Below are 25,727 nucleotides of genomic sequence, written 5' to 3'. Positions count from 1 at the left end.
TTAACAAAAAAAGAAAACATTTTCACATCCACTTTGCGGTTTCACCATGATTAGATGTGTGAAAAAACACTTGATTTGTGTTCGGTAACACTCCATGAGTACAGCGATATCCATGCATGGATAAGTCATGTTTCTCAGACATTGTGGCGTCAAAACTAGAACCTGCGCATTTCAGTTTTTTAACTTTTTAAAATATTTTTTTATCAGATTACTTGTAAGTGACAAGTTTAGGCCACTGACATTGATCACGGAGACCGATCAATAATCAGTGACTTAAAATGTGACTTAAAATTAAGTATTTTTTTTTAATTAATAATTTGTGTTTTTTCATAATTACCCTAGATGACCCCTCTCTTTCTAGGGCAGGGCCATCCAGGGGCTGCCATAATGATCAGATCACTCCTATTGGCCAGGAATGATCTGATCATCATCATCATCAGCCCAGCCCAGCATTTGATCTGGAAGCACCCTGGACTTTCTGGTCAGTGCTGTTATTTTTTTTTTTTTAACTCTTTCAATGCTGATGCTCCCCAAGCTTGTGGGGACTAATATTAACCCCTGCAATGCTCTGATGGGGTCATACACAATTGCGGCATTGAAGGGGTTAATTGAGCAAGGGGCTGGTCTTCACACACATGTGGAGACTGAAGAATCGTTTCTCCCTGTCCCTGAAGCTGACTCTGGCAGCTGGTACACAATCTCCCATAGACTGGAGATTGCAGGGAGGAGTCTCTTTGATCACTCCTTCAAGAGTGATCAAAGGGCTTGAGGGGGTTAACGCTGCAGTGATGCTCTCATAGAGCGATCAGGCAGCAGGGTAATGTTGTGTCAGGTCCCCACACTTGCTTGAAGCTGCCTGTTCACTCCATGAGAGTGTCAGTGCTACGTTAACCCCTTCAACATTGCGGAATTTTATGAAAAACGGATTTTGAGCCGACATAAGCACTCTGTGGGAGTGATTGAAGGCTCGGGGGCAGGCTCTGGGTGGCTGTGCTGTCTGCTTAGACACCCGGGCAGACAGCAGCAGCAGCAGCACCCCCACGATCACCACGATTGTGGCAATGTGGGGGCATTTTTTTGTCCCGGTCTGAGGGTGACATGTGACCATGAAGCACCAGGTACATCCTGGTCTAGAAGGAGTTAAGGAAGAATGTTCTAAAATTTCTCCTGAACATTGAGCAGGTCTTATATGCAGCTACCGGAAGCGCTGGTTTGCAGGTTATGTTGCCAAAGGAAGTTGGACCAGTTATTTAATCCAAAGATTTTTTCTTAAAAAAGATCATCATTATTTGTGTTGTATTTAGGTTAAGCATGTTGTGTTTGTCTTAACTTGTGATTTAGATGTAGATCAGATTACATTTTATGAACAATTAATACAGAAAACCATTTAATTCCAAAAGGTTCTTTTACTGTAAGAAAGAAGACCAAGAATTAAATACGATTTGAGATACATCCAGAGAAAAGGGCTGATTGATTCTTACATGCTATCAAATTCTATGTTTCTCTCTGTTAGATACAATGGTTACCTGCCAGTACAATGTGTAAAGATGTATTCAAGGGGCAGTTAATGAGACACTAATAGTGCACTCAAAACTTTGAGGTAATAATTAACATATATGGATAATGGACTGCACTGCATAGCCACAGTGTTTATAAAGTTTTATGAAATCAGGCCATGTAGGTGATTCCTTGAGTGCTAGGAAAGCGTTATGGAGAAACCAGTAAAGAGAGCTAAAGAAACACCAACTCTTAATAACATTACAACACTGGTTCATCTGCAGGGTTATCGGGCCCTGTTCTTAGTCTTGGAAGAGTCTACAGTATTTCAAATATATTTCCTGGTTGGTAGCAGTATAAGCTGCTTTGTGTGCCCACTATGTAGGAGGTGAGAGTAGGTTCTCACCCTATTGAGAGTGTGCCTTGACGTGGCGGGTGAGCTTAATTATGCTTTGGCCAATTCATATAACCAAAACCTCTCATTTATATTATGTTTATATATTCGTTGCCAACTTTATTAGGGTGAAAAGTGCAGTTTTTGTTTTATGTAAAGAGAATCGGTGGCAGGAAAATTCTCCAACTGAAGCCTCACCGAGCCAGTGCTAGAACTGATTGGTTGTGAGTATACCACTTTGGAAGAGGCAGCTATGTAACTGGGGGTGAGAGGTACATCTACTTAGGGATTTATGTACTTTCCAGAGGAACCACATGAAAATGTAAAGGGACCGTTTAGCTATAACATGCGTTAAAGTGCATTTGATGGCTTAAGTGTACCTTTAAGAATAAGTCCAAGAGAGTATTAGTGCTTTTAGGTGTATTCCATATAAATAAATAATAGTGTGACTAATCTCCCTGATTTAACAGTGAACAATAGTGGGCATATAGAAATCAAATCGCAGATTTATTTTGAGTAGGGATACATCAAACTCTCCCTACTTTAAGACCTTAGCCCACATTTACCAGCTCTCATTGTACTCTGCAAGCAGTTCCTGACTATTTAGTCTCTAATCAAACAGTAACAATAGACTTTGGAGTCTCCAGCTTGCAGCTTCCCCCAGAATCGGATTTAATTCCTTATCAGATACAAGCAGTAAGTGTTTCCTCACAATGCTAAACCCAGATCACAAAGAGCCAAGGTCACATACATCTTATTCAATAGAAACAGTTTGTACCCTGACCCACACAAACAAGGTCAGGTCAAACAAATTACAGTAGACTGGCACATACTACCATGACTCACTCAGCGACATACGCCAGCAGGGCAACGTAACATCTTAGCAGTCAAAGGTGCAAGAATATTTAGCCAGTGGGCCCAACCTGGAAGATAAGGGCTTCTCAACTTCAGATCTCCGGGACAAGTACCACCAATAAGAGATGAGACCACATCACTACAAGATAAGTATGCACACAAGATTGGGTCTCATACAATTTAAAAGTACAATGAATATACTGAAGAGGTAAAGGTTAAGGACTGTTATTCCCTCAAAGCAAGGATATACAAACAATTCATGCTTCCAGAGGGGGGTATAACCTTTGCCCAGAGGCCTGCCTGTCCTGTGGGCCATTTGGAAGGACAAAGTCTCCTTTCGATTAAAAAACCAAAACCAAAAAAAACTCAGCCCTGGACCACTAATTACAGGGGGCTGGAGGAGAAATCCTTACTATGGTGGAGGAGTTCAGAAGCCTCTTCTGATTGCCTGAGTCCCTCCACACAGAGCTTAGTGTGATGACCCAATCCAGTACTTGGTGAACACATAATGAATGGCACAAGTGACTTCTAGTACAAAGGGTCATTAGCAAATTTAAATCTGCAAACATTTACAGCTGGAGCATAAAACAGTGCTGTATACACAAAATAAATTCTAGTCCAATAAAATTCATTCTGCAGACATTGTTGTCAGTCATGTTATTTTTGACAGTGTATCTTTTCTTATTGGCTCCTATTTTCCCGCAGTTCTGTGAATTGTTTTTACCCATAAGTACAATACAATATGATAAAGTATTAGAAGTAACTAGACATGAAAAAAAAATAAGTCTCATGGAAGTTCATTTTCTATAATAAAAGATGGCATCTTCCTCTAGTGGAAACAAATGGAATTATTTTAGCAATCTAAAGAAAAGATGCTTGTGTTCAGGTGAACTCCCTTTAGACTTGTGCATTCAGATTTGTACAATATTAACTTTTAACAAACTTTTCCAATTTCATCCAGGGGTGTGGAAATTTTTAAAAAATCTGCTTGTCCATGGGACTAAAATGGTAGCCCAATCTACTTGTCCCTCGTGGCAATCTATTTGTCCTGATACAAAAAATTATTTTAATCAAAGCTGTTAATACACATGTGCCTGGTGCCACTAAATCATTTGGTGAATGATGTGATACTTTGTTTTGCATATGTTATCCCCTATGCACCAGGCATGTGTATTAACAGTTAAATAATGTTATATTAGTAACACCATGTCATCCTGGGGTTCACCTCATGAGTTTCTCCTCACATCCACTACTCCCAGACTACTTCCTCCTCCAGGCTCTGGTGCCCGGCAGCCAAAAACAAACAGGGCTGCGTGAGGACATTGCGGCGGATATGAAATTACATTAGGGCTGCAACAACGAATTGATAAAATCGATAGTGAAAATCGGTGTCAACGAATTTCATTATCGATTAGTTGAAGTGAATAATGCGACCTCAAATAGAGGATGGATAGCACTAAGAAATGGGTAGGGCAGAGTGGCATTTCAGGGGGTATAAGGCATACAGGGGTTTTTTTCTATTCTGGTGTTTGTTTTTAACATACAGTATGTTCCTTAAATTAATTAAAATAAAAAAATTTACATTTTTTTTTTATCCGATTAAACGAAAAAATAAATCGACCAACTAATCGATTATGAAAATAATCGTTAATTGCAGCCCTAAATGACATCATATACAAATCCATCTGCATTAATATGACCTCTGTGTGCACTTCTGCAAAAAGGCTGAGCCATGGGGACACCCCCAACCCCCCCCGCCATAACTTTTTTCAATGTGTGCTAAGCCTCACTGCTGCCGGGCACGGAGACAGGGACACGAAACCAGTCAGCGGAGAAGGTATGGAGACAGTTGAGAGTGTGAGAGAGCATGGCAGAGTAATGGTGAGTGACAATGCGTTTATGTTCCAAATGGAAAAAGCCCTGGGAATTTTATCTGAACCAAAAGGGAAGGAAGCAAAATTTGTTATCCAAAAACAAATGGACCAAAACAGAAACGAGAAATTTGTCCATGCAAAATATATTGTTTTCAGGCAGTTACATATTAGCCGCTTGCATGTTTCCACTGCACAAACACCCTGTCTCCTTATGCTGACTGTAGAGAACAATCCAATGGCTCACCCAAGGAAAGTCAACCAAAAAAATCACTACTAACAAAACTGTCAGCCTCCAGGCCTGAAGATAAAGGTTTTTTTCTTTTTTATTTTATTTTAAAAAAATGAGGTAAAACCAAGTTTTTGCTAATGCTCACCTACATTACTGTATACAGAAAGGCATTTCATGCTCAAGGAATTTTCTCTTTCTACAAGACTTCCCCATTAAATAATTTTACACTTTCAGGCCCGGGATTTTCATAATCTAAGGACCAGAGTTTTTTTTGTCAATAATTTTGTTAAATAACGATTCAGCTTTTTCATATTTGATGAACATGCACAAATTATAAATTGTTTTGTACAGGACAAGTAAGGCTCTTATCTCATCCATTTTTGGTTAAAATTTCTTCTATATCGAACAATGACCCAATTTATGTTCAGCAGCATCTCCTGATTACAGTCATAACCCACATTAATTTTTTTCTTTTTTTTCCATGTTCAAGAGGGCCTCGTCTATCGTTTAGATATTACACTATGTAACATATTTTAATAAATTTGGGAGTAGTGACCCTAGGTGGTAGGGCTAACAGGCACTTTAAAAAACTATTTCTCTTTTGTTGCTCTGTCCTGTTGCTCTGTTTGGCTTGAGATACTTTTGAGGACCTGTGATAAATTTTTGACTCCAGTGCTTAACTCCTAATAAATGTTATTTCATTTTTCTTAATAATATTTCATTTTTCCAGTTTTTTTTATTCTATGCATTTCTACCCTATGCATGGAATTCACCCTAGTTTTAACTAAATATTAATTTCACATAATGTCCCCATGTCACACCACAAATCATTTTTTAATAAATGATGCTGCAAAATCAGTAAGAGGATGTGATGGAAAATAGAATATCTACTACTATGCATAGTACTTTGTTCCTCAGCCAGCTCTTAAAATAAATTGTTACCTTCCTGAATGTACAGCTGTGGTAGCCTTCATTTTGTCCTGATTGGAAGAGGCACCTGTGCTTTTAGTCCACCTTGATGAAACCTGTAATATACTGGCACTTCAGAAGAAGAGAGAATAGCGTGTTAATAATTATCCAGCACTTGCTTTAAAAAGGACACAAAAAGTAAGGTGGCGATTTGCAGACGTTAAATAGTTCCTAACAAGTAAATGTTTTCGCCAAAGTTTTACACTATTCGAAAAAAAAAATAAGTATGTAACATATAAACTGCTCCTAAAGGTAGATTTAACAATACGATTGTTTCAAGGGTACAATACACGGGATTTTTAGCACGCAAAACAAGTTGAAAGCACACCAAGTGCATAATTTTTACATACTTTTAACTGTCCCTTTAAGAGGGAGACAATCTGTCTTTGTTGCCAATGCCCTCTTTCACCCCCTTCTAGGAGTTTTCTGGTTATAAGTGTATCATTGTTTTGAAGCCTTTAATTCTAAAAATGGGTTTATATATTATATAGTAAAATATTTTTTTTATTCTAATTCTTACTCACTTACATGAATGATTATTAGGTCACACAAAAGGTCTGGGTAAACCCCTATAACTGCATGCTACAGGTTGGCACAGGTGATTGCCGGGGGATCACAGGTATAACAGCTCCTCCAGCATCAGATCCAACAAAAAGGTGATCTATCAAGCAGTGTTGGATCATCTTTTAGTTATAGCATTACAAGGGTGGCTAAATCAACGTTATGCAAGGTGAGTTTACCAGAGGGGACAAAATAAGTTCCTTTATCGAAGGAGTAAACATTGGTAAATGTTTTATATGTGTAAAAAAAATTAAGTAGATGCTGATTTGTTTTCAACACACGATCTTATCCCACAATTCAATTCACAAAAAAGAAAAATTCTTCGTAGTGTACTAAATTGTATATTATCATACCAGCTGTGCTGTTATTCAGGGTACAGTCCAGCTATTCTATGCACTTTAAATCTATGATAGCTAACTTATTTTATTTTTTTTAGCATGCAACTCTATGGATTTGATCACTGTACCTGCCCAGAAGCAATCTGCTAATACGTATGTATGGGATACTCACCACAAGGCAGTACTCAATCCAGTACTAGCTCAGGGGAGAGCTGCAGCAAGCCTACAAAATCCCAGCTATTTTTGGTAACAAAACTGTCTGAAAATGCTCTGTGTTAACAGTAAGAAGAGACCTGGTAGAAAACACAAATAGAATATGTTCCATAGATGCCCAATATTCAAAACTCATCATTGTGGAATAAAATACCTGCCTTTTGAGTTGAATGGAAATTACTGCAGTCACAACTTTAATTTACTGCATCCATCTATTGCCCATTTGTTGATCAGTGTCATTGTTTTAGAGGCATTTCATTTAAAAGGTTCACTTTATTAAAAGCGATATCAGAAGCATTGCAATGAAAATCTAATGGATTTCCTCTCCCTTATACTTACCCAAATCTTACAAAGGCTGCCTGAACCAATCAACAAGATACCTTTTCCCATCATACACAAGGTGCTTATTTTACACAAGTTTTTTTTTTCAAAATTAAAAAACTACAGTTTATTTAGTGTATACTACTGTAAAAAATAGATTTTGGAAAAAATGGTACGTATTCGCCTAAATTGGTCAAACCGTTTGAGTTTCCTATATTAAAAGTCTGGTCTATTGTGACACACCTCATGACAGGAAATATATAAATATAAAAGCCAATTACTTGATATTAGAATTAACCAATTAGTCAAATGTCTCAAGTTATTCAAATGTTCAAACATCTCTCTATGCATCCTCTAAATAAAGAGCTACATCTGGATCCATTTCTCATTAGTCCATGTTTATTTAGAGCAGGATAAATACACAGGAAAAAATAAATTGCTTAGCAATCACAGTGCCTTGCTGAAAAAATTTATATTTTGGATGTGGTTATGAACAACTTTTTTATTTAAGACTTTATTCATCATACTTTATGGTCTTAAAAACATACAGCAGATCCAGCATGAGCTACTAAAATAGTTTGGAGCACAGAACATTCATCCGGTTCCATATATACTAGTTAAATTTTCTACACACGTTAGTTACTTTGTAAGGTTCTGTTGAGACCTTCAAGTCCACTCAAGTGTTGGTGTTCCCATGACTGCTCCCCTGATGTGGCTATATGGCAAGATTCCATGTTAAAAATGTATTCTGTGCTACACATACAATCAAGTCAGGGAACTGCTCCTATTAGCTCTTCTCCTGACGGTTGCGATTCAGGACAGCTTTAGGAGTAAACTCCAACTTCTCCTTCAAACTAATAACTTGGGTAAGATCCTTCCCAACAGCTTCTTGAAGTGTTCTCTCTTCCCTTCGCTCCAAAATACTCTGTTCTTCTGCTACTTGTGCTGGGGTGTCACGAATGAACCACTCCATATGGTATCCAATTGTACCCACTACAAGTGCCACAGGAAATGTGATATATGGAGCATATGTCCTGGCTGCTGTCCATATCACGGGCCACATGGTACCTGGCTGACTGTAGAAATGGACCACCAGAGTAATGCACTTTAACGACGTTGGGTAATTTTACAAAGAGCCTAAAACATTAAGAAAATGTGATTACCAGATGTAAGCCTACCACGTCAGGATCTATGTATATATATATGAATATAAAGCCCTGCTTTACAAGGGCACCACTAGTTATTTAGAATATAAAAAAATATGCCCATAGTTCATTTTCTTCCTATATTAAATCAGTCCATGGCATGATTTTGGGTGGAAACTATTTCTTTACAAATTAACCTACACAAATCTTATATGATTAAACAGAGGATTTGGGGAAGTTTCCAAAGGGATCACAGTCCCTGTTTTATACAGAACAATACAATGTGTCGTGCGTTTTGCTCTTGAAGCTCCATGCACTTGCGTGCACAGTATATCAATACATATAACACGTGACAATGCACGCGGCTTATTTACTGTTACATAGCGCCAGCATATTTCGCAGCGCTGTATTGTAGTACCAATAGACAATCAATATACAGTCACTATGGATTTAATTTCTTCGGGAAGAATGTAATTTGGAAAGACAGACATATCCCAGGGCAAGTAAAATTATACTCTTACATGTCTCTGTACGGACTGAGCAGGTCGCAAGCTAGTCAGTCAACCACATGCCCCGTTTCCCAGCTGGTCTGTGCAGGGTTACCCACATTTATAATTTGTACCTACAAATACACAGTTACCGCTTCATGTGAGCAGGTCAGTATAAGCACATGGCTTTGTCGCACACTCTCCTACCTCAGTGACATTGGGCTCATGAAGACCACTCACCAAACCGCATCCACTTCCTGGTCACGTTCAGACTGCTGATGAGCGTATTTCATTGGCCCTGACTGTGCTTATAAAGCTTTTCAATGGCCGAGGTATTTGTCCATCGAGACGACACTAATACTTCTTCTTCTTCCCGCATAGGCGCTGTGGCCACCTAGCGGTCAGTCTTGGTAAAACATGTAGAGGCAACAATTATGTTTTACATTGTTAAAACTGTGATTACATATTTATACATTTACTACCTATTAAAGAAAATAAATAACAATAGAACGTATGTTCACTTTCTATATTAGTTGAAACTAAAAGCGTACCGACAATTTGTCTTTAGGACTCGCAGAAAGGAATTTACTTATACGTAGTCGTGGCCGAGTGGTTAAGGCGATGGACTAGAAATCCATTGGGGTCTCCCCGCGCAGGTTCGAATCCTGCCGACTACGGTCTCACTTTTGACCCAATGTATTATTCTGTAAAAACACAGCTGTCTTTCATTTTATGTTGTTACTGAAATAATATCACACACTGCCTTCAAACGATTTTTTGAACATTTTTATTGAGGTTTTTCAAACATGTTTTTTAAACATTTTCTTCTGCATATAAAAGAATATACAGGTAAACCTGCCATATATATGCAAAGGGGGAAGCACTGTGATGTCACATTGTCACTGTGATGTCAGCGTTTTACTGACTAAAGACATTTTTATAAATAAATACAATATATACCGAATTACTGGAACGTATATAGTTTTGCTGGCCAATGACGTGTAAGCTGTGGCCAAGTAGACAAAACATCAGTGCTGATTTCCCTGTGCTAATTCAATCATTATATGAATAGGGTATTTTTAATGCACTCATCACTGTAAAGTGTGTTGTAGCGGTGATTGAGCCTTACTGTCTGGCTTGACCCAGCTCATGAAAAGTGCAGACATACAAGCCACAGCAACATTACCAAACCCCCAGCATAGGTAGTTATGATTGTGTGGCTATTTCAATGTTCTAGCAATACTTTAAGGTCTCCCTGGGTGGCATTTAATCCTGCTGACTATGGTGCATTTTCTATGCCACAGACAGGTGATTTCATATAATTAGTGTTTGGAGGCCTGTTAACTGTGTATATTTTTTGGTACTGAGTACAACATATCCTTTAGTTAATATATCTAATCGTTCTAAAAGATATGACTGTGTAGTACCAAAGTGGGTATTATGACAGCAGCGCTTTTTTTCTAAGCAACATAAACGCTATAACACTATAACCAGGGCCGGCCCAAGACAAAATGACGCCTGGGGCGAAGTTTAAAATGCCGCCCCTCCCCTCATTATCTACCCTTCCTCTCCCTGCCCCCCCATTATCTACCCTGCCGCCCCCCCCATTATCTACCCTTCCTCTCCCTGCCGTCCCCCCCATTATCTACCCTTCCTCTCCCAACCCCCCCCCCGTACTTACCTTTCAGCTGTCCTGCGGCGAGTCTCCCTGCCCGGTCTCGGTGCCGGCTTGTAATGCTGAACACCGGAAATGACGTCATCTTCCGGCGCTCAACATTACAAGCCGGCACGGAGACCGAGCTAGAGGGCTCGCAGAGGAGAGAGAGGGGGGCACCGAGCGGGTACTGACAACTTGGTAAGATAAAACCACTCGGCACCCCTCTCTCTCTCTCTTCTCGGCTTTAAAAAAAAAAGGGCTTCAAAAGTGCCGCCTGGAGCGGTTGCCCCACTCGGCTCCATTGTCGGGCCGGCCCTGACTATAACAAATGCATCCGTGACAATTTATTGAGACTTGAACACATTGAACTCGTTGTTGTGTTCCTCAAACCAGGCCAGATCCCTTTTTACTTTGTGGCGGGGCGCATTATTCTCCTGAAAGAGCCCAATGCCATCAGGAAATATAGTGTCCATGAAAGGGTGTACATGGTCTGCAAAAATGCCCAGGTAGGTGGTACATGTCAAAGTAACATCTACATGACTGGCAGGCCCCGAGGTTTCCCAGCAGAACATTGTCCAAAGCATCACACTGTCTCCACCGGCTTGCCTTCTTCACATAGGGCATTCTGGTGCCATGGGTTGTCCAGGTAAGCAACGCACATGCACCTGGCCATCCACGTGATGTAAAAGAAAATGTGATTCATCAGACTAGGCTACCTTCTTGCATTGCTCCACGGTCCAGTTCTTATGCTCATGTGCCCATTGTAGGAGCTTTTGGCAGTGGACAGGGGTCAGCATGGGCACCCTGACTGAACTGCAGCCCTACACAGAACAACCTGCCATGCACTGTGTGTTCTGACACCTTTCTATCAGAACCAGCATTAACTTTCTTTCAGCAAATTGAGCTACAGTAGCTAGTCCGTTGGATTTGACCACACTGGCCAGCCTTAACCCCCATGTGCATCAATGTGCCCTGTCCACCCATGACCCTGTCGCCGGTTCACCGCTTTTCCTTCCTTGGACCACTTTTGATAGGCACTGGCCACTGCAGACTGGGAACACCCGGCAAGAGCTGCAGTTTTGGAGATGCTCTCACCCAGTCGTCTAGCCATCACAACCTGGCTCTTGTCAATGTTGCTCAGATCCTTACGTTTGCCCATTCTTCCTGCTTCTAACACATCAGCTTTGAGGACAAATTGTTCACTTGCTACCTAATATATCCCACCCACTGACAGGTGCCGTGATAATAAGTTGATCAGTGTTATTCACTTCACCTGTCTGTGTGAAGTGTCATCAGCTTAACTTCCTTCCAATATTGGCTACACTGCAAGAAGACCTGCAGTCTTGGGCCAGCCTCTCCATCTAGTGGAAAGGAAGAATTAACTTTCTTTATATCTATATATATATATAGATATATATGTATTGTTATGATTTATCTGGGACAAAAGAAAATCCCAGATCAAATTTCACACCCTAATACTTCCCAAATCCAAAGCAGCCTTATTCCTACTCGCGCACCTATTCAGGAGCCTGCCACCTGCTTAGAGGCTTGGAATATTTCCTTAACCTACCGCAAAAGCAATGGATAGGGATTGAGCGCTCAGACATTTCCATCCCCTTGCGTAGACTAGCCTGGCTCATGCCACTGGACGTCCAGCACACGGTAAGTCATAATCTCTATGTCACGGCTATTAAACCTGCCTACAATGGTGCATTTCCAGATCTATAGTACAATTAGTGCTTTGAATGTTTGGAGGATTGTTAACTGTGTATATATATATATATACTTTGGCACTGAGTAGAATATATCCAAGAGTTAGTATATCTAAAAGTTCTAAAATGTATGCTTAGGCAGTACTAAACCGGGTATTATGAGAGCAGCATTCTCCTTGCCAACCAACATAATGACTTTATCGCACACTAAAGTAAAGGTGTAAATCCAACAGAACAATCAAAACTAGTAAAGTCAGGCCTCCCTTTATTGCACATTAAAGTAAATGCATCCTTTACGATTTATTGAGACTTATGTAATGCTAGCACCCCTCAACGGATTCAGAGGTGGACAGCGCAGAGTAAGGGGTTTACTCTTGCAATTGGCATGAGGGTTTAATTTGTAAAGGTGTAAACCCAGCAGAACAATCATAAATAGTAAAGTAAGGCCTCCCCATTGGGAATTTGAACCACTGTCTCTATTGCATGAGAGGCGGGGATTCTAACCACTATAACAGGGGTGTCCAAGTTTTTTCTGCAGTGGGCCACTTCATCAGAATTGTATACGTGCGCGGGCCGCACTCATTTTTCACTGTGACAAAAAATATGGCCTTTAATAAAATATGCAGATTAAAATAAAGTCTGTTAGCAATCACACTCCTATCATGCCAAGTCAGCCAGTACATGCTGGTACAGGGTGGCTGTAAGTGATGTGCATACCCCATACTGCTGGCAGCATCACTACACAAGGGGGGCAGCTAGCTATGTTTCAGCATGTACTGGCTGACTTGGCATGATAGGAGTGTGATTGTTAACAGCAATCACAGTCCCATCATGCCTAGGTTCCAGCACTTACACATCCATCCAGTAAATACTGGAACCTAGGCATTATATGAATAAATGTGTGTGTGTGTGATAGCATGGATGTGTAAGTGCTGGAACCTAGGCATGATGGGACTGTGATTGCTGTTAGCAATCACACTCCTATCATGCCAAGTCAGCCAGTACATGCTGGTACAGGGTGGCTGTAAGTGCAGACCCCATACTGCTGGCAGCATCAATACACAAGGGGGGCAGCTGGCCAGGTTTCAGCATGTACTGGCTGACTTGGCATGATAGGAGTGTGATTGCTAACAGCAATCACAGTCCCATCATGCCTAGGTTCCAGCACTTACACATCCATGCTATCACACACACACACATTTATTCATATAATCATTCATTCACAGATTCATTCCCTCAATCACACACACTCATTCAAACACCCTCCCCACCCCCTTACCTGGACTGCAGCTCCTCGATGCCGCTTACAGACTTCAGCAGGGGGCGCGGCCTCCCTCTGCCTTCTCTGCTAAAGCACAGAGGAAGTAGGATGTCACGTGAACTCCGCTTCCTCTGTGTGCAGTCCAGAAGATCCTCCCACAAGTAAGTAGCAGGGCTTGAGGTGCGGCTCGCGTAAGATCGGTTGCCCTGGCTGCCGATCTTACGCGGGCCGCACCTCGAGGTCTCGCGGGCCGCATTTGGCCCGCATGTTGGAGGCCCCTGCACTATAACAATGACTGTCTTACTGCGTCTGTTCTCAAAAGTTCTAAAACCTTCATCATTGACTTACCTTAGCCACATACAAAACTTTTCTGAGGCAAGGTTTGTATGCTGGAACAGCTTATGAACACGTTAAGATTTCAGGCTGTGCTAATAAAGATAAGCGACTGGCCCGTACGGGGATCGAACCCGCGACCTTGGCGTTATTAGCACCACGCTCTAACCAACTGAGCTAACCGGCCGTGCGTGTCGAGCTGAATGTGGCATAGTCCAAGGAGAACTCCTACTGTCCACGGCGCGCCTTTTCAACAGTTCAACAAGCAGTAGCTGGCATTGTTGGCCGATTCAGCCATACAGCTCTGCTGACCACCGTAACAACAACAAAGGTTCTGTCATTTTAGCACTCTCCATGGACACAGTCCATATTGACTTGCAAAAGCTAATTCTTCAGCCAATTTCAATAATCCAGCTTGAAATCCTTAACATGTTCATGTTCTAATTTCTCTGAAATCCATCTTTTACTACAAATGTTCGCAACAGATAGCTGTAAATGAGCGGAAATCAAACTTTCTAGAATGCACAATATGTAAAGTAGTACAAAACAGAATTAACGTTTGGATGCTGCAAGTTCATTGAAATGCTTTTGAATTTGATGAAAAGAAATTGAGCAACATAGTAACGGTAAATTTTTAATCTCTGCATGTTCAGCGCGAAAGTAAAATTATTGGAACACAAAGGCTTCTTCCCACTGCATGTTAGCGTGTAGTCGTGGCCGAGTGGTTAAGGCGATGGACTTGAAATCCATTGGGGTTTCCCCGCGCAGGTTCGAATCCTGCCGACTACGGAGATTTTCACTCTTAGAAGGAGCCTATGCCGGCATTATTATAACATGTTGTGACTAGGTTGTTTAGCGTTTTGTAAAATTGACTACAAAAGCGTTGAAGCAATATCTGATCCCGGATACGTTGTTGTCCTATTCTTAGATCAACTTCTAGCAAACCTTCTTCTTGTGCGTATATAACAGTCAGATTGACACCAGTATTGTGTAATTCAAATATAAGCAAAATAAATAGCAAAATATAGAAACATAGCCACCCGGCGGGGATTCCTGCCACTATACTAACCAGGACTAGCATTGTATAATGTTGTCCAGCCACTGTGTTATTTATATGACATAGTACTAGCTGAATTGTACATGGACACACTGATTGGAAGATTTTCTCAAATTTGCTTTCCTTTACTGTATGAGAGCTGTAATGGTACCATTTATTAGCTTTTACGAGACAGAGTGGAATGAAAGAAGAACGCCATAATAATTAACTACTAGGATTGGAAGAAAATTAATTGGATGGTGAGGCTACTGGTTCATGGATTTTATTCAGTTTTTCGTCAGAATGTCAAATGCTGAATACCCACCAATGGCCATAGATTTGTGGTCGGGTAACAGACCAATTACATTCCTACTACGCGGAAAAAACGTTAATAAGTGTATCCCACCAGGCATGCAAGGAACACACGTTGCCCACCAAATACAAGACACTAAGAAGCATATGTGATGTTAAACAAAATCTCAACCACAAGCTTTTAAGACATTCAAAACCATTTTATTTCCAAAGCAAATAGCGATGAAAATCAAGCGTGGGAATCGAGCACCAGGAGTCAAACACTGCTATCGCTCACATGATGGGCAAGGGTCCCTCACCACTATATTAACGAGGACTAGCTGCGAGCACATGCTCCATAAGCCCTAAAAACGGTATCAGTGACTTTCGTTAGACAGATATAAAGAGTGTGTGGGAGAAGGATTGTATGCTACAACTGCTCACACACGCACATGTGTAAACCTAATTCTGTGAGTAGTCGTGGCCGAGTGGTTAAGGCGATGGACTAGAAATCCATTGGGGTCTCCCCGCGCAGGTTCGAATCCTGCCGACTACGACCCTTTTGTAGCACTTTTTTTCTTTTTTTTACCGGTAACGCCAAATATCTCAGTTTTCAAAATACGAGAACCGAGATTTCTGCATTTTGTTTTTACAAATTGGTCTGTTACAATATGAAGTAAACTTGAGCAACAAAAAAAAAAAGTACAATGCCTCCCCGTCGGGGAATCGAACCCCGGTCTCCCGCGTGACAGGCGGGGATACTTACCACTATACTAACGAGGATTGGCATTGGTGTGCATTACGCATCCATCCACACACAACTATATTGAGCAAACTGTATTTGTCCCAGGCAGCAAGGCTCGTGATAGCACCATTCGGTCACTTAACCTTGCCCACCTTGCTACAGTCTAGTCACTTTGTTTTTTATGTGACATAGTACTAGCTGAACACACTGATTAGAACATATTCTCCAATTTTCTTTTACTTTGCGGTGTGAGAGCTGTAATGGTACTGTTTATGAGCTTTTATGAGACAGAGTGGAATAAAAGGAGAGCTACTAGGATTGGAAGAAAATTCATTCGATGCTGAGGCGACTTACTATATGTTTACTATAGATCTGGCATGATGGCGGGCTTCTTCACACACACTTGGTGCTCACATGAGACACATAAACCAAATAGCCATAACATTATGACCACCTGCCTATTATTGTGTAGGTCCCCCTTTTGCCACCAAAACAGCCCTGCCCCATCGAGGCATGGACGCTACTAGACCTCTGATGGTGTGCTGTGGTATCTGGCACCAAGACGTTTACAGCAAATCCTTTAAGTCCTGTAAGTTGCGAGGTGGGGCCTCCATGGATCAGACTTGTTTGTCCAGCACATCCCACAGATGCTCGATTGGATTGAAATCTGGGGAATTTGGAGGCCGAGTCAACACATTGAACTCGTTGTTGTGTTCCTCAAACCAGGCCAGATCCCTTTTTACTTTGTGGCGGGGCGCATTATTCTCCTGAAAGAGCCCAATGCCATCAGGAAATATAGTGTCCATGAAAGGGTGTACATGGTCTGCAAAAATGCCCAGGTAGGTGGTACATGTCAAAGTAACATCTACATGACTGGCAGGCCCCGAGGTTTCCCAGCAGAACATTGTCCAAAGCATCACACTGTCTCCACCGGCTTGCCTTCTTCACATAGGGCATTCTGGTGCCATGGGTTGTCCAGGTAAGCAACGCACATGCACCTGGCCATCCACGTGATGTAAAAGAAAATGTGATTCATCAGACTAGGCTACCTTCTTGCATTGCTCCACGGTCCAGTTCTTATGCTCATGTGCCCATTGTAGGAGCTTTTGGCAGTGGACAGGGGTCAGCATGGGCACCCTGACTGAACTGCAGCCCTACACAGAACAACCTGCCATGCACTGTGTGTTCTGACACCTTTCTATCAGAACCAGCATTAACTTTCTTTCAGCAAATTGAGCTACAGTAGCTAGTCCGTTGGATTTGACCACACTGGCCAGCCTTAACCCCCATGTGCATCAATGTGCCCTGTCCACCCATGACCCTGTCGCCGGTTCACCGCTTTTCCTTCCTTGGACCACTTTTGATAGGCACTGGCCACTGCAGACTGGGAACACCCGGCAAGAGCTGCAGTTTTGGAGATGCTCTCACCCAGTCGTCTAGCCATCACAACCTGGCTCTTGTCAATGTTGCTCAGATCCTTACGTTTGCCCATTCTTCCTGCTTCTAACACATCAGCTTTGAGGACAAATTGTTCACTTGCTACCTAATATATCCCACCCACTGACAGGTGCCGTGATAATAAGTTGATCAGTGTTATTCACTTCACCTGTCTGTGTGAAGTGTCATCAGCTTAACTTCCTTCCAATATTGGCTACACTGCAAGAAGACCTGCAGTCTTGGGCCAGCCTCTCCATCTAGTGGAAAGGAAGAATTAACTTTCTTTATATCTATATATATATATAGATATATATGTATTGTTATGATTTATCTGGGACAAAAGAAAATCCCAGATCAAATTTCACACCCTAATACTTCCCAAATCCAAAGCAGCCTTATTCCTACTCGCGCACCTATTCAGGAGCCTGCCACCTGCTTAGAGGCTTGGAATATTTCCTTAACCTACCGCAAAAGCAATGGATAGGGATTGAGCGCTCAGACATTTCCATCCCCTTGCGTAGACTAGCCTGGCTCATGCCACTGGACGTCCAGCACACGGTAAGTCATAATCTCTATGTCACGGCTATTAAACCTGCCTACAATGGTGCATTTCCAGATCTATAGTACAATTAGTGCTTTGAATGTTTGGAGGATTGTTAACTGTGTATATATATATATATACTTTGGCACTGAGTAGAATATATCCAAGAGTTAGTATATCTAAAAGTTCTAAAATGTATGCTTAGGCAGTACTAAACCGGGTATTATGAGAGCAGCATTCTCCTTGCCAACCAACATAATGACTTTATCGCACACTAAAGTAAAGGTGTAAATCCAACAGAACAATCAAAACTAGTAAAGTCAGGCCTCCCTTTATTGCACATTAAAGTAAATGCATCCTTTACGATTTATTGAGACTTATGTAATGCTAGCACCCCTCAACGGATTCAGAGGTGGACAGCGCAGAGTAAGGGGTTTACTCTTGCAATTGGCATGAGGGTTTAATTTGTAAAGGTGTAAACCCAGCAGAACAATCATAAATAGTAAAGTAAGGCCTCCCCATTGGGAATTTGAACCACTGTCTCTATTGCATGAGAGGCGGGGATTCTAACCACTATAACAGGGGTGTCCAAGTTTTTTCTGCAGTGGGCCACTTCATCAGAATTGTATACGTGCGCGGGCCGCACTCATTTTTCACTGTGACAAAAAATATGGCCTTTAATAAAATATGCAGATTAAAATAAAGTCTGTTAGCAATCACACTCCTATCATGCCAAGTCAGCCAGTACATGCTGGTACAGGGTGGCTGTAAGTGATGTGCATACCCCATACTGCTGGCAGCATCACTACACAAGGGGGGCAGCTAGCTATGTTTCAGCATGTACTGGCTGACTTGGCATGATAGGAGTGTGATTGTTAACAGCAATCACAGTCCCATCATGCCTAGGTTCCAGCACTTACACATCCATCCAGTAAATACTGGAACCTAGGCATTATATGAATAAATGTGTGTGTGTGTGATAGCATGGATGTGTAAGTGCTGGAACCTAGGCATGATGGGACTGTGATTGCTGTTAGCAATCACACTCCTATCATGCCAAGTCAGCCAGTACATGCTGGTACAGGGTGGCTGTAAGTGCAGACCCCATACTGCTGGCAGCATCAATACACAAGGGGGGCAGCTGGCCAGGTTTCAGCATGTACTGGCTGACTTGGCATGATAGGAGTGTGATTGCTAACAGCAATCACAGTCCCATCATGCCTAGGTTCCAGCACTTACACATCCATGCTATCACACACACACACATTTATTCATATAATCATTCATTCACAGATTCATTCCCTCAATCACACACACTCATTCAAACACCCTCCCCACCCCCTTACCTGGACTGCAGCTCCTCGATGCCGCTTACAGACTTCAGCAGGGGGCGCGGCCTCCCTCTGCCTTCTCTGCTAAAGCACAGAGGAAGTAGGATGTCACGTGAACTCCGCTTCCTCTGTGTGCAGTCCAGAAGATCCTCCCACAAGTAAGTAGCAGGGCTTGAGGTGCGGCTCGCGTAAGATCGGTTGCCCTGGCTGCCGATCTTACGCGGGCCGCACCTCGAGGTCTCGCGGGCCGCATTTGGCCCGCATGTTGGAGGCCCCTGCACTATAACAATGACTGTCTTACTGCGTCTGTTCTCAAAAGTTCTAAAACCTTCATCATTGACTTACCTTAGCCACATACAAAACTTTTCTGAGGCAAGGTTTGTATGCTGGAACAGCTTATGAACACGTTAAGATTTCAGGCTGTGCTAATAAAGATAAGCGACTGGCCCGTACGGGGATCGAACCCGCGACCTTGGCGTTATTAGCACCACGCTCTAACCAACTGAGCTAACCGGCCGTGTGTGTCGAGCTGAATGTGGCATAGTCCAAGGAGAACTCCTACTGTCCACGGCGCGCCTTTTCAACAGTTCAACAAGCAGTAGCTGGCATTGTTGGCCGATTCAGCCATACAGCTCTGCTGACCACCGTAACAACAACAAAGGTTCTGTCATTTTAGCACTCTCCATGGACACAGTCCATATTGACTTGCAAAAGCTAATTCTTCAGCCAATTTCAATAATCCAGCTTGAAATCCTTAACATGTTCATGTTCTAATTTCTCTGAAATCCATCTTTTACTACAAATGTTCGCAACAGATAGCTGTAAATGAGCGGAAATCAAACTTTCTAGAATGCACAATATGTAAAGTAGTACAAAACAGAATTAACGTTTGGATGCTGCAAGTTCATTCAAATGCTTTTGAATTTGATGAAAAGAAATTGAGCAACATAGTAACGGTAAATTTTTAATCTCTGCATGTTCAGCGCGAAAGTAAAATTATTGGAACACAAAGGCTTCTTCCCACTGCATGTTAGCGTGTAGTCGTGGCCGAGTGGTTAAGGCGATGGACTTGAAATCCATTGGGGTTTCCCCGCGCAGGTTCGAATCCTGCCGACTACGGAGATTTTCACTCTTAGAAGGAGCCAATGCCGGCATTATTATAACATGTTGTGACTAGGTTGTTTAGCGTTTTGTAAAATTGACTACAAAAGCGTTGAAGCAATATCTGATCCCGGATACGTTGTTGTCCTATTCTTAGATCAACTTCTAGCAAACCTTCTTCTTGTGCGTATATAACAGTCAGATTGACACCAGTATTGTGTAATTCAAATATAAGCAAAATAAATAGCAAAATATAGAAACATAGCCACCCGGCGGGGATTCCTGCCACTATACTAACCAGGACTAGCATTGTATAATGTTGTCCAGCCACTGTGTTATTTATATGACATAGTACTAGCTGAATTGTACATGGACACACTGATTGGAAGATTTTCTCAAATTTGCTTTCCTTTACTGTATGAGAGCTGTAATGGTACCATTTATTAGCTTTTACGAGACAGAGTGGAATGAAAGAAGAACGCCATAATAATTAACTACTAGGATTGGAAGAAAATTAATTGGATGGTGAGGCTACTGGTTCATGGATTTTATTCAGTTTTTCGTCAGAATGTCAAATGCTGAATACCCACCAATGGCCATAGATTTGTGGTCGGGTAACAGACCAATTACATTCCTACTACGCGGAAAAAACGTTAATAAGTGTATCCCACCAGGCATGCAAGGAACACACGTTGCCCACCAAATACAAGACACTAAGAAGCATATGTGATGTTAAACAAAATCTCAACCACAAGCTTTTAAGACATTCAAAACCATTTTATTTCCAAAGCAAATAGCGATGAAAATCAAGCGTGGGAATCGAGCACCAGGAGTCAAACACTGCTATCGCTCACATGATGGGCAAGGGTCCCTCACCACTATATTAACGAGGACTAGCTGCGAGCACATGCTCCATAAGCCCTAAAAACGGTATCAGTGACTTTCGTTAGACAGATATAAAGAGTGTGTGGGAGAAGGATTGTATGCTACAACTGCTCACACACGCACATGTGTAAACCTAATTCTGTGAGTAGTCGTGGCCGAGTGGTTAAGGCGATGGACTAGAAATCCATTGGGGTCTCCCCGCGCAGGTTCGAATCCTGCCGACTACGACCCTTTTGTAGCACTTTTTTTCTTTTTTTTACCGGTAACGCCAAATATCTCAGTTTTCAAAATACGAGAACCGAGATTTCTGCATTTTGTTTTTACAAATTGGTCTGTTACAATATGAAGTAAACTTGAGCAACAAAAAAAAAAAGTACAATGCCTCCCCGTCGGGGAATCGAACCCCGGTCTCCCGCGTGACAGGCGGGGATACTTACCACTATACTAACGAGGATTGGCATTGGTGTGCATTACGCATCCATCCACACACAACTATATTGAGCAAACTGTATTTGTCCCAGGCAGCAAGGCTCGTGATAGCACCATTCGGTCACTTAACCTTGCCCACCTTGCTACAGTCTAGTCACTTTGTTTTTTATGTGACATAGTACTAGCTGAACACACTGATTAGAACATATTCTCCAATTTTCTTTTACTTTGCGGTGCGAGAGCTGTAATGGTACTGTTTATGAGCTTTTATGAGACAGAGTGGAATAAAAGGAGAGCTACTAGGATTGGAAGAAAATTCATTCGATGCTGAGGCGACTTACTATATGTTTACTATAGATCTGGCATGATGGCGGGCTTCTTCACACACACTTGGTGCTCACATGAGACACATAAACCAAATAGCCATAACATTATGACCACCTGCCTATTATTGTGTAGGTCCCCCTTTTGCCACCAAAACAGCCCTGCCCCATCGAGGCATGGACGCTACTAGACCTCTGATGGTGTGCTGTGGTATCTGGCACCAAGACGTTTACAGCAAATCCTTTAAGTCCTGTAAGTTGCGAGGTGGGGCCTCCATGGATCAGACTTGTTTGTCCAGCACATCCCACAGATGCTCGATTGGATTGAAATCTGGGGAATTTGGAGGCCGAGTCAACACATTGAACTCGTTGTTGTGTTCCTCAAACCAGGCCAGATCCCTTTTTACTTTGTGGCGGGGCGCATTATTCTCCTGAAAGAGCCCAATGCCATCAGGAAATATAGTGTCCATGAAAGGGTGTACATGGTCTGCAAAAATGCCCAGGTAGGTGGTACATGTCAAAGTAACATCTACATGACTGGCAGGCCCCGAGGTTTCCCAGCAGAACATTGTCCAAAGCATCACACTGTCTCCACCGGCTTGCCTTCTTCACATAGGGCATTCTGGTGCCATGGGTTGTCCAGGTAAGCAACGCACATGCACCTGGCCATCCACGTGATGTAAAAGAAAATGTGATTCATCAGACTAGGCTACCTTCTTGCATTGCTCCACGGTCCAGTTCTTATGCTCATGTGCCCATTGTAGGAGCTTTTGGCAGTGGACAGGGGTCAGCATGGGCACCCTGACTGAACTGCAGCCCTACACAGAACAACCTGCCATGCACTGTGTGTTCTGACACCTTTCTATCAGAACCAGCATTAACTTTCTTTCAGCAAATTGAGCTACAGTAGCTAGTCCGTTGGATTTGACCACACTGGCCAGCCTTAACCCCCATGTGCATCAATGTGCCCTGTCCACCCATGACCCTGTCGCCGGTTCACCGCTTTTCCTTCCTTGGACCACTTTTGATAGGCACTGGCCACTGCAGACTGGGAACACCCGGCAAGAGCTGCAGTTTTGGAGATGCTCTCACCCAGTCGTCTAGCCATCACAACCTGGCTCTTGTCAATGTTGCTCAGATCCTTACGTTTGCCCATTCTTCCTGCTTCTAACACATCAGCTTTGAGGACAAATTGTTCACTTGCTACCTAATATATCCCACCCACTGACAGGTGCCGTGATAATAAGTTGATCAGTGTTATTCACTTCACCTGTCTGTGTGAAGTGTCATCAGCTTAACTTCCTTCCAATATTGGCTACACTGCAAGAAGACCTGCAGTCTTGGGCCAGCCTCTCCATCTAGTGGAAAGGAAGAATTAACTTTCTTTATATCTATATATATATATATAGATATATATGTATTGTTATGATTTATCTGGGACAAAAGAAAATCCCAGATCAAATTTCACACCCTAATACTTCCCAAATCCAAAGCAGCCTTATTCCTACTCGCGCACCTATTCAGGAGCCTGCCACCTGCTTAGAGGCTTGGAATATTTCCTTAACCTACCGCAAAAGCAATGGATAGGGATTGAGCGCTCAGACATTTCCATCCCCTTGCGTAGACTAGCCTGGCTCATGCCACTGGACGTCCAGCACACGGTAAGTCATAATCTCTATGTCACGGCTATTAAACCTGCCTACAATGGTGCATTTCCAGATCTATAGTACAATTAGTGCTTTGAATGTTTGGAGGATTGTTAACTGTGTATATATATATATATACTTTGGCACTGAGTAGAATATATCCAAGAGTTAGTATATCTAAAAGTTCTAAAATGTATGCTTACGCAGTACTAAACCGGGTATTATGAGAGCAGCATTCTCCTTGCCAACCAACATAATGACTTTATCGCACACTAAAGTAAAGGTGTAAATCCAACAGAACAATCAAAACTAGTAAAGTCAGGCCTCCCTTTATTGCACATTAAAGTAAATGCATCCTTTACGATTTATTGAGACTTATGTAATGCTAGCACCCCTCAACGGATTCAGAGGTGGACAGCGCAGAGTAAGGGGTTTACTCTTGCAATTGGCATGAGGGTTTAATTTGTAAAGGTGTAAACCCCCCAGAACAATCATAAATAGTAAAGTAAGGCCTCCCCATTGGGAATTTGAACCACTGTCTCTATTGCATGAGAGGCGGGGATTCTAACCACTATAACAGGGGTGTCCAAGTTTTTTCTGCAGTGGGCCACTTCATCAGAATTGTATACGTGCGCGGGCCGCACTCATTTTTCACTGTGACAAAAAATATGGCCTTTAATAAAATATGCAGATTAAAATAAAGTCTGTTAGCAATCACACTCCTATCATGCCAAGTCAGCCAGTACATGCTGGTACAGGGTGGCTGTAAGTGATGTGCATACCCCATACTGCTGGCAGCATCACTACACAAGGGGGGCAGCTAGCTATGTTTCAGCATGTACTGGCTGACTTGGCATGATAGGAGTGTGATTGTTAACAGCAATCACAGTCCCATCATGCCTAGGTTCCAGCACTTACACATCCATCCAGTAAATACTGGAACCTAGGCATTATATGAATAAATGTGTGTGTGTGTGTGATAGCATGGATGTGTAAGTGCTGGAACCTAGGCATGATGGGACTGTGATTGCTGTTAGCAATCACACTCCTATCATGCCAAGTCAGCCAGTACATGCTGGTACAGGGTGGCTGTAAGTGCAGACCCCATACTGCTGGCAGCATCAATACACAAGGGGGGCAGCTGGCCAGGTTTCAGCATGTACTGGCTGACTTGGCATGATAGGAGTGTGATTGCTAACAGCAATCACAGTCCCATCATGCCTAGGTTCCAGCACTTACACATCCATGCTATCACACACACACACATTTATTCATATAATCATTCATTCACAGATTCATTCCCTCAATCACACACACTCATTCAAACACCCTCCCCACCCCCTTACCTGGACTGCAGCTCCTCGATGCCGCTTACAGACTTCAGCAGGGGGCGCGGCCTCCCTCTGCCTTCTCTGCTAAAGCACAGAGGAAGTAGGATGTCACGTGAACTCCGCTTCCTCTGTGTGCAGTCCAGAAGATCCTCCCACAAGTAAGTAGCAGGGCTTGAGGTGCGGCTCGCGTAAGATCGGTTGCCCTGGCTGCCGATCTTACGCGGGCCGCACCTCGAGGTCTCGCGGGCCGCATTTGGCCCGCATGTTGGAGGCCCCTGCACTATAACAATGACTGTCTTACTGCGTCTGTTCTCAAAAGTTCTAAAACCTTCATCATTGACTTACCTTAGCCACATACAAAACTTTTCTGAGGCAAGGTTTGTATGCTGGAACAGCTTATGAACACGTTAAGATTTCAGGCTGTGCTAACAAAGATAAGCGACTGGCCCGTACGGGGATCGAACCCGCGACCTTGGCGTTATTAGCACCACGCTCTAACCAACTGAGCTAACCGGCCGTGCGTGTCGAGCTGAATGTGGCATAGTCCAAGGAGAACTCCTACTGTCCACGGCGCGCCTTTTCAACAGTTCAACAAGCAGTAGCTGGCATTGTTGGCCGATTCAGCCATACAGCTCTGCTGACCACCGTAACAACAACAAAGGTTCTGTCATTTTAGCACTCTCCATGGACACAGTCCATATTGACTTGCAAAAGCTAATTCTTCAGCCAATTTCAATAATCCAGCTTGAAATCCTTAACATGTTCATGTTCTAATTTCTCTGAA

The 25,727-nt window shown here is 42.5% G+C and overlaps 1 protein-coding gene and 5 non-coding genes across 6 annotated transcripts; 5 read left to right on the top strand and 1 right to left on the bottom strand.

Moving 5' to 3' along the window:
- Positions 1 to 7,628: 7,628 nt before the first annotated feature.
- SMIM12 (small integral membrane protein 12) lies at positions 7,629 to 9,182 on the bottom strand. Its single transcript, XM_053457233.1, has 2 exons — positions 9,092 to 9,182; positions 7,629 to 8,388 (listed from the first exon to the last, which is right to left on the bottom strand). Exon 2 carries the CDS (start codon positions 8,312 to 8,314, stop codon positions 8,039 to 8,041), a length of 276 nt encoding a protein of 91 aa, XP_053313208.1. The 5' UTR covers positions 8,315 to 8,388; positions 9,092 to 9,182; the 3' UTR covers positions 7,629 to 8,038.
- Positions 9,183 to 9,479: 297 nt separating this feature from the next.
- Positions 9,480 to 9,561, top strand: TRNAS-AGA (transfer RNA serine (anticodon AGA)). Its single transcript has one exon. It is a non-coding gene; the product is annotated as a tRNA-Ser (tRNA).
- A 4,993-nt stretch (positions 9,562 to 14,554) lies between these two features.
- On the top strand, positions 14,555 to 14,636 carry TRNAS-UGA (transfer RNA serine (anticodon UGA)). The gene has a single exon. It is a non-coding gene; the product is annotated as a tRNA-Ser (tRNA).
- Positions 14,637 to 15,648: 1,012 nt separating this feature from the next.
- Positions 15,649 to 15,730, top strand: TRNAS-AGA (transfer RNA serine (anticodon AGA)). The gene has a single exon. It is a non-coding gene; the product is annotated as a tRNA-Ser (tRNA).
- Positions 15,731 to 20,265: 4,535 nt separating this feature from the next.
- Positions 20,266 to 20,347, top strand: TRNAS-UGA (transfer RNA serine (anticodon UGA)). Its single transcript has one exon. It is a non-coding gene; the product is annotated as a tRNA-Ser (tRNA).
- A 1,012-nt stretch (positions 20,348 to 21,359) lies between these two features.
- TRNAS-AGA (transfer RNA serine (anticodon AGA)) lies at positions 21,360 to 21,441 on the top strand. Its single transcript has one exon. It is a non-coding gene; the product is annotated as a tRNA-Ser (tRNA).
- The last annotated feature ends 4,286 nt before the right edge of the window (positions 21,442 to 25,727 follow it).

Source organism: Spea bombifrons, chromosome 2 (genome assembly GCF_027358695.1).
Source record: "Spea bombifrons isolate aSpeBom1 chromosome 2, aSpeBom1.2.pri, whole genome shotgun sequence".
NCBI classification, from domain to species: Eukaryota; Metazoa; Chordata; class Amphibia; order Anura; family Pelobatidae; genus Spea; species Spea bombifrons.
Note: the sequence above shows the minus strand (reverse complement) of the source record. Positions and strands in the feature narration are given on the sequence as shown.

Excerpts from the sequence above, each read along its gene's own strand:
- SMIM12 (XM_053457233.1), bottom strand. The coding sequence starts at position 8,314 with ATGTGGCCCGTGATATGGACAGCAGCCAGGACATATGCTCCATATATC.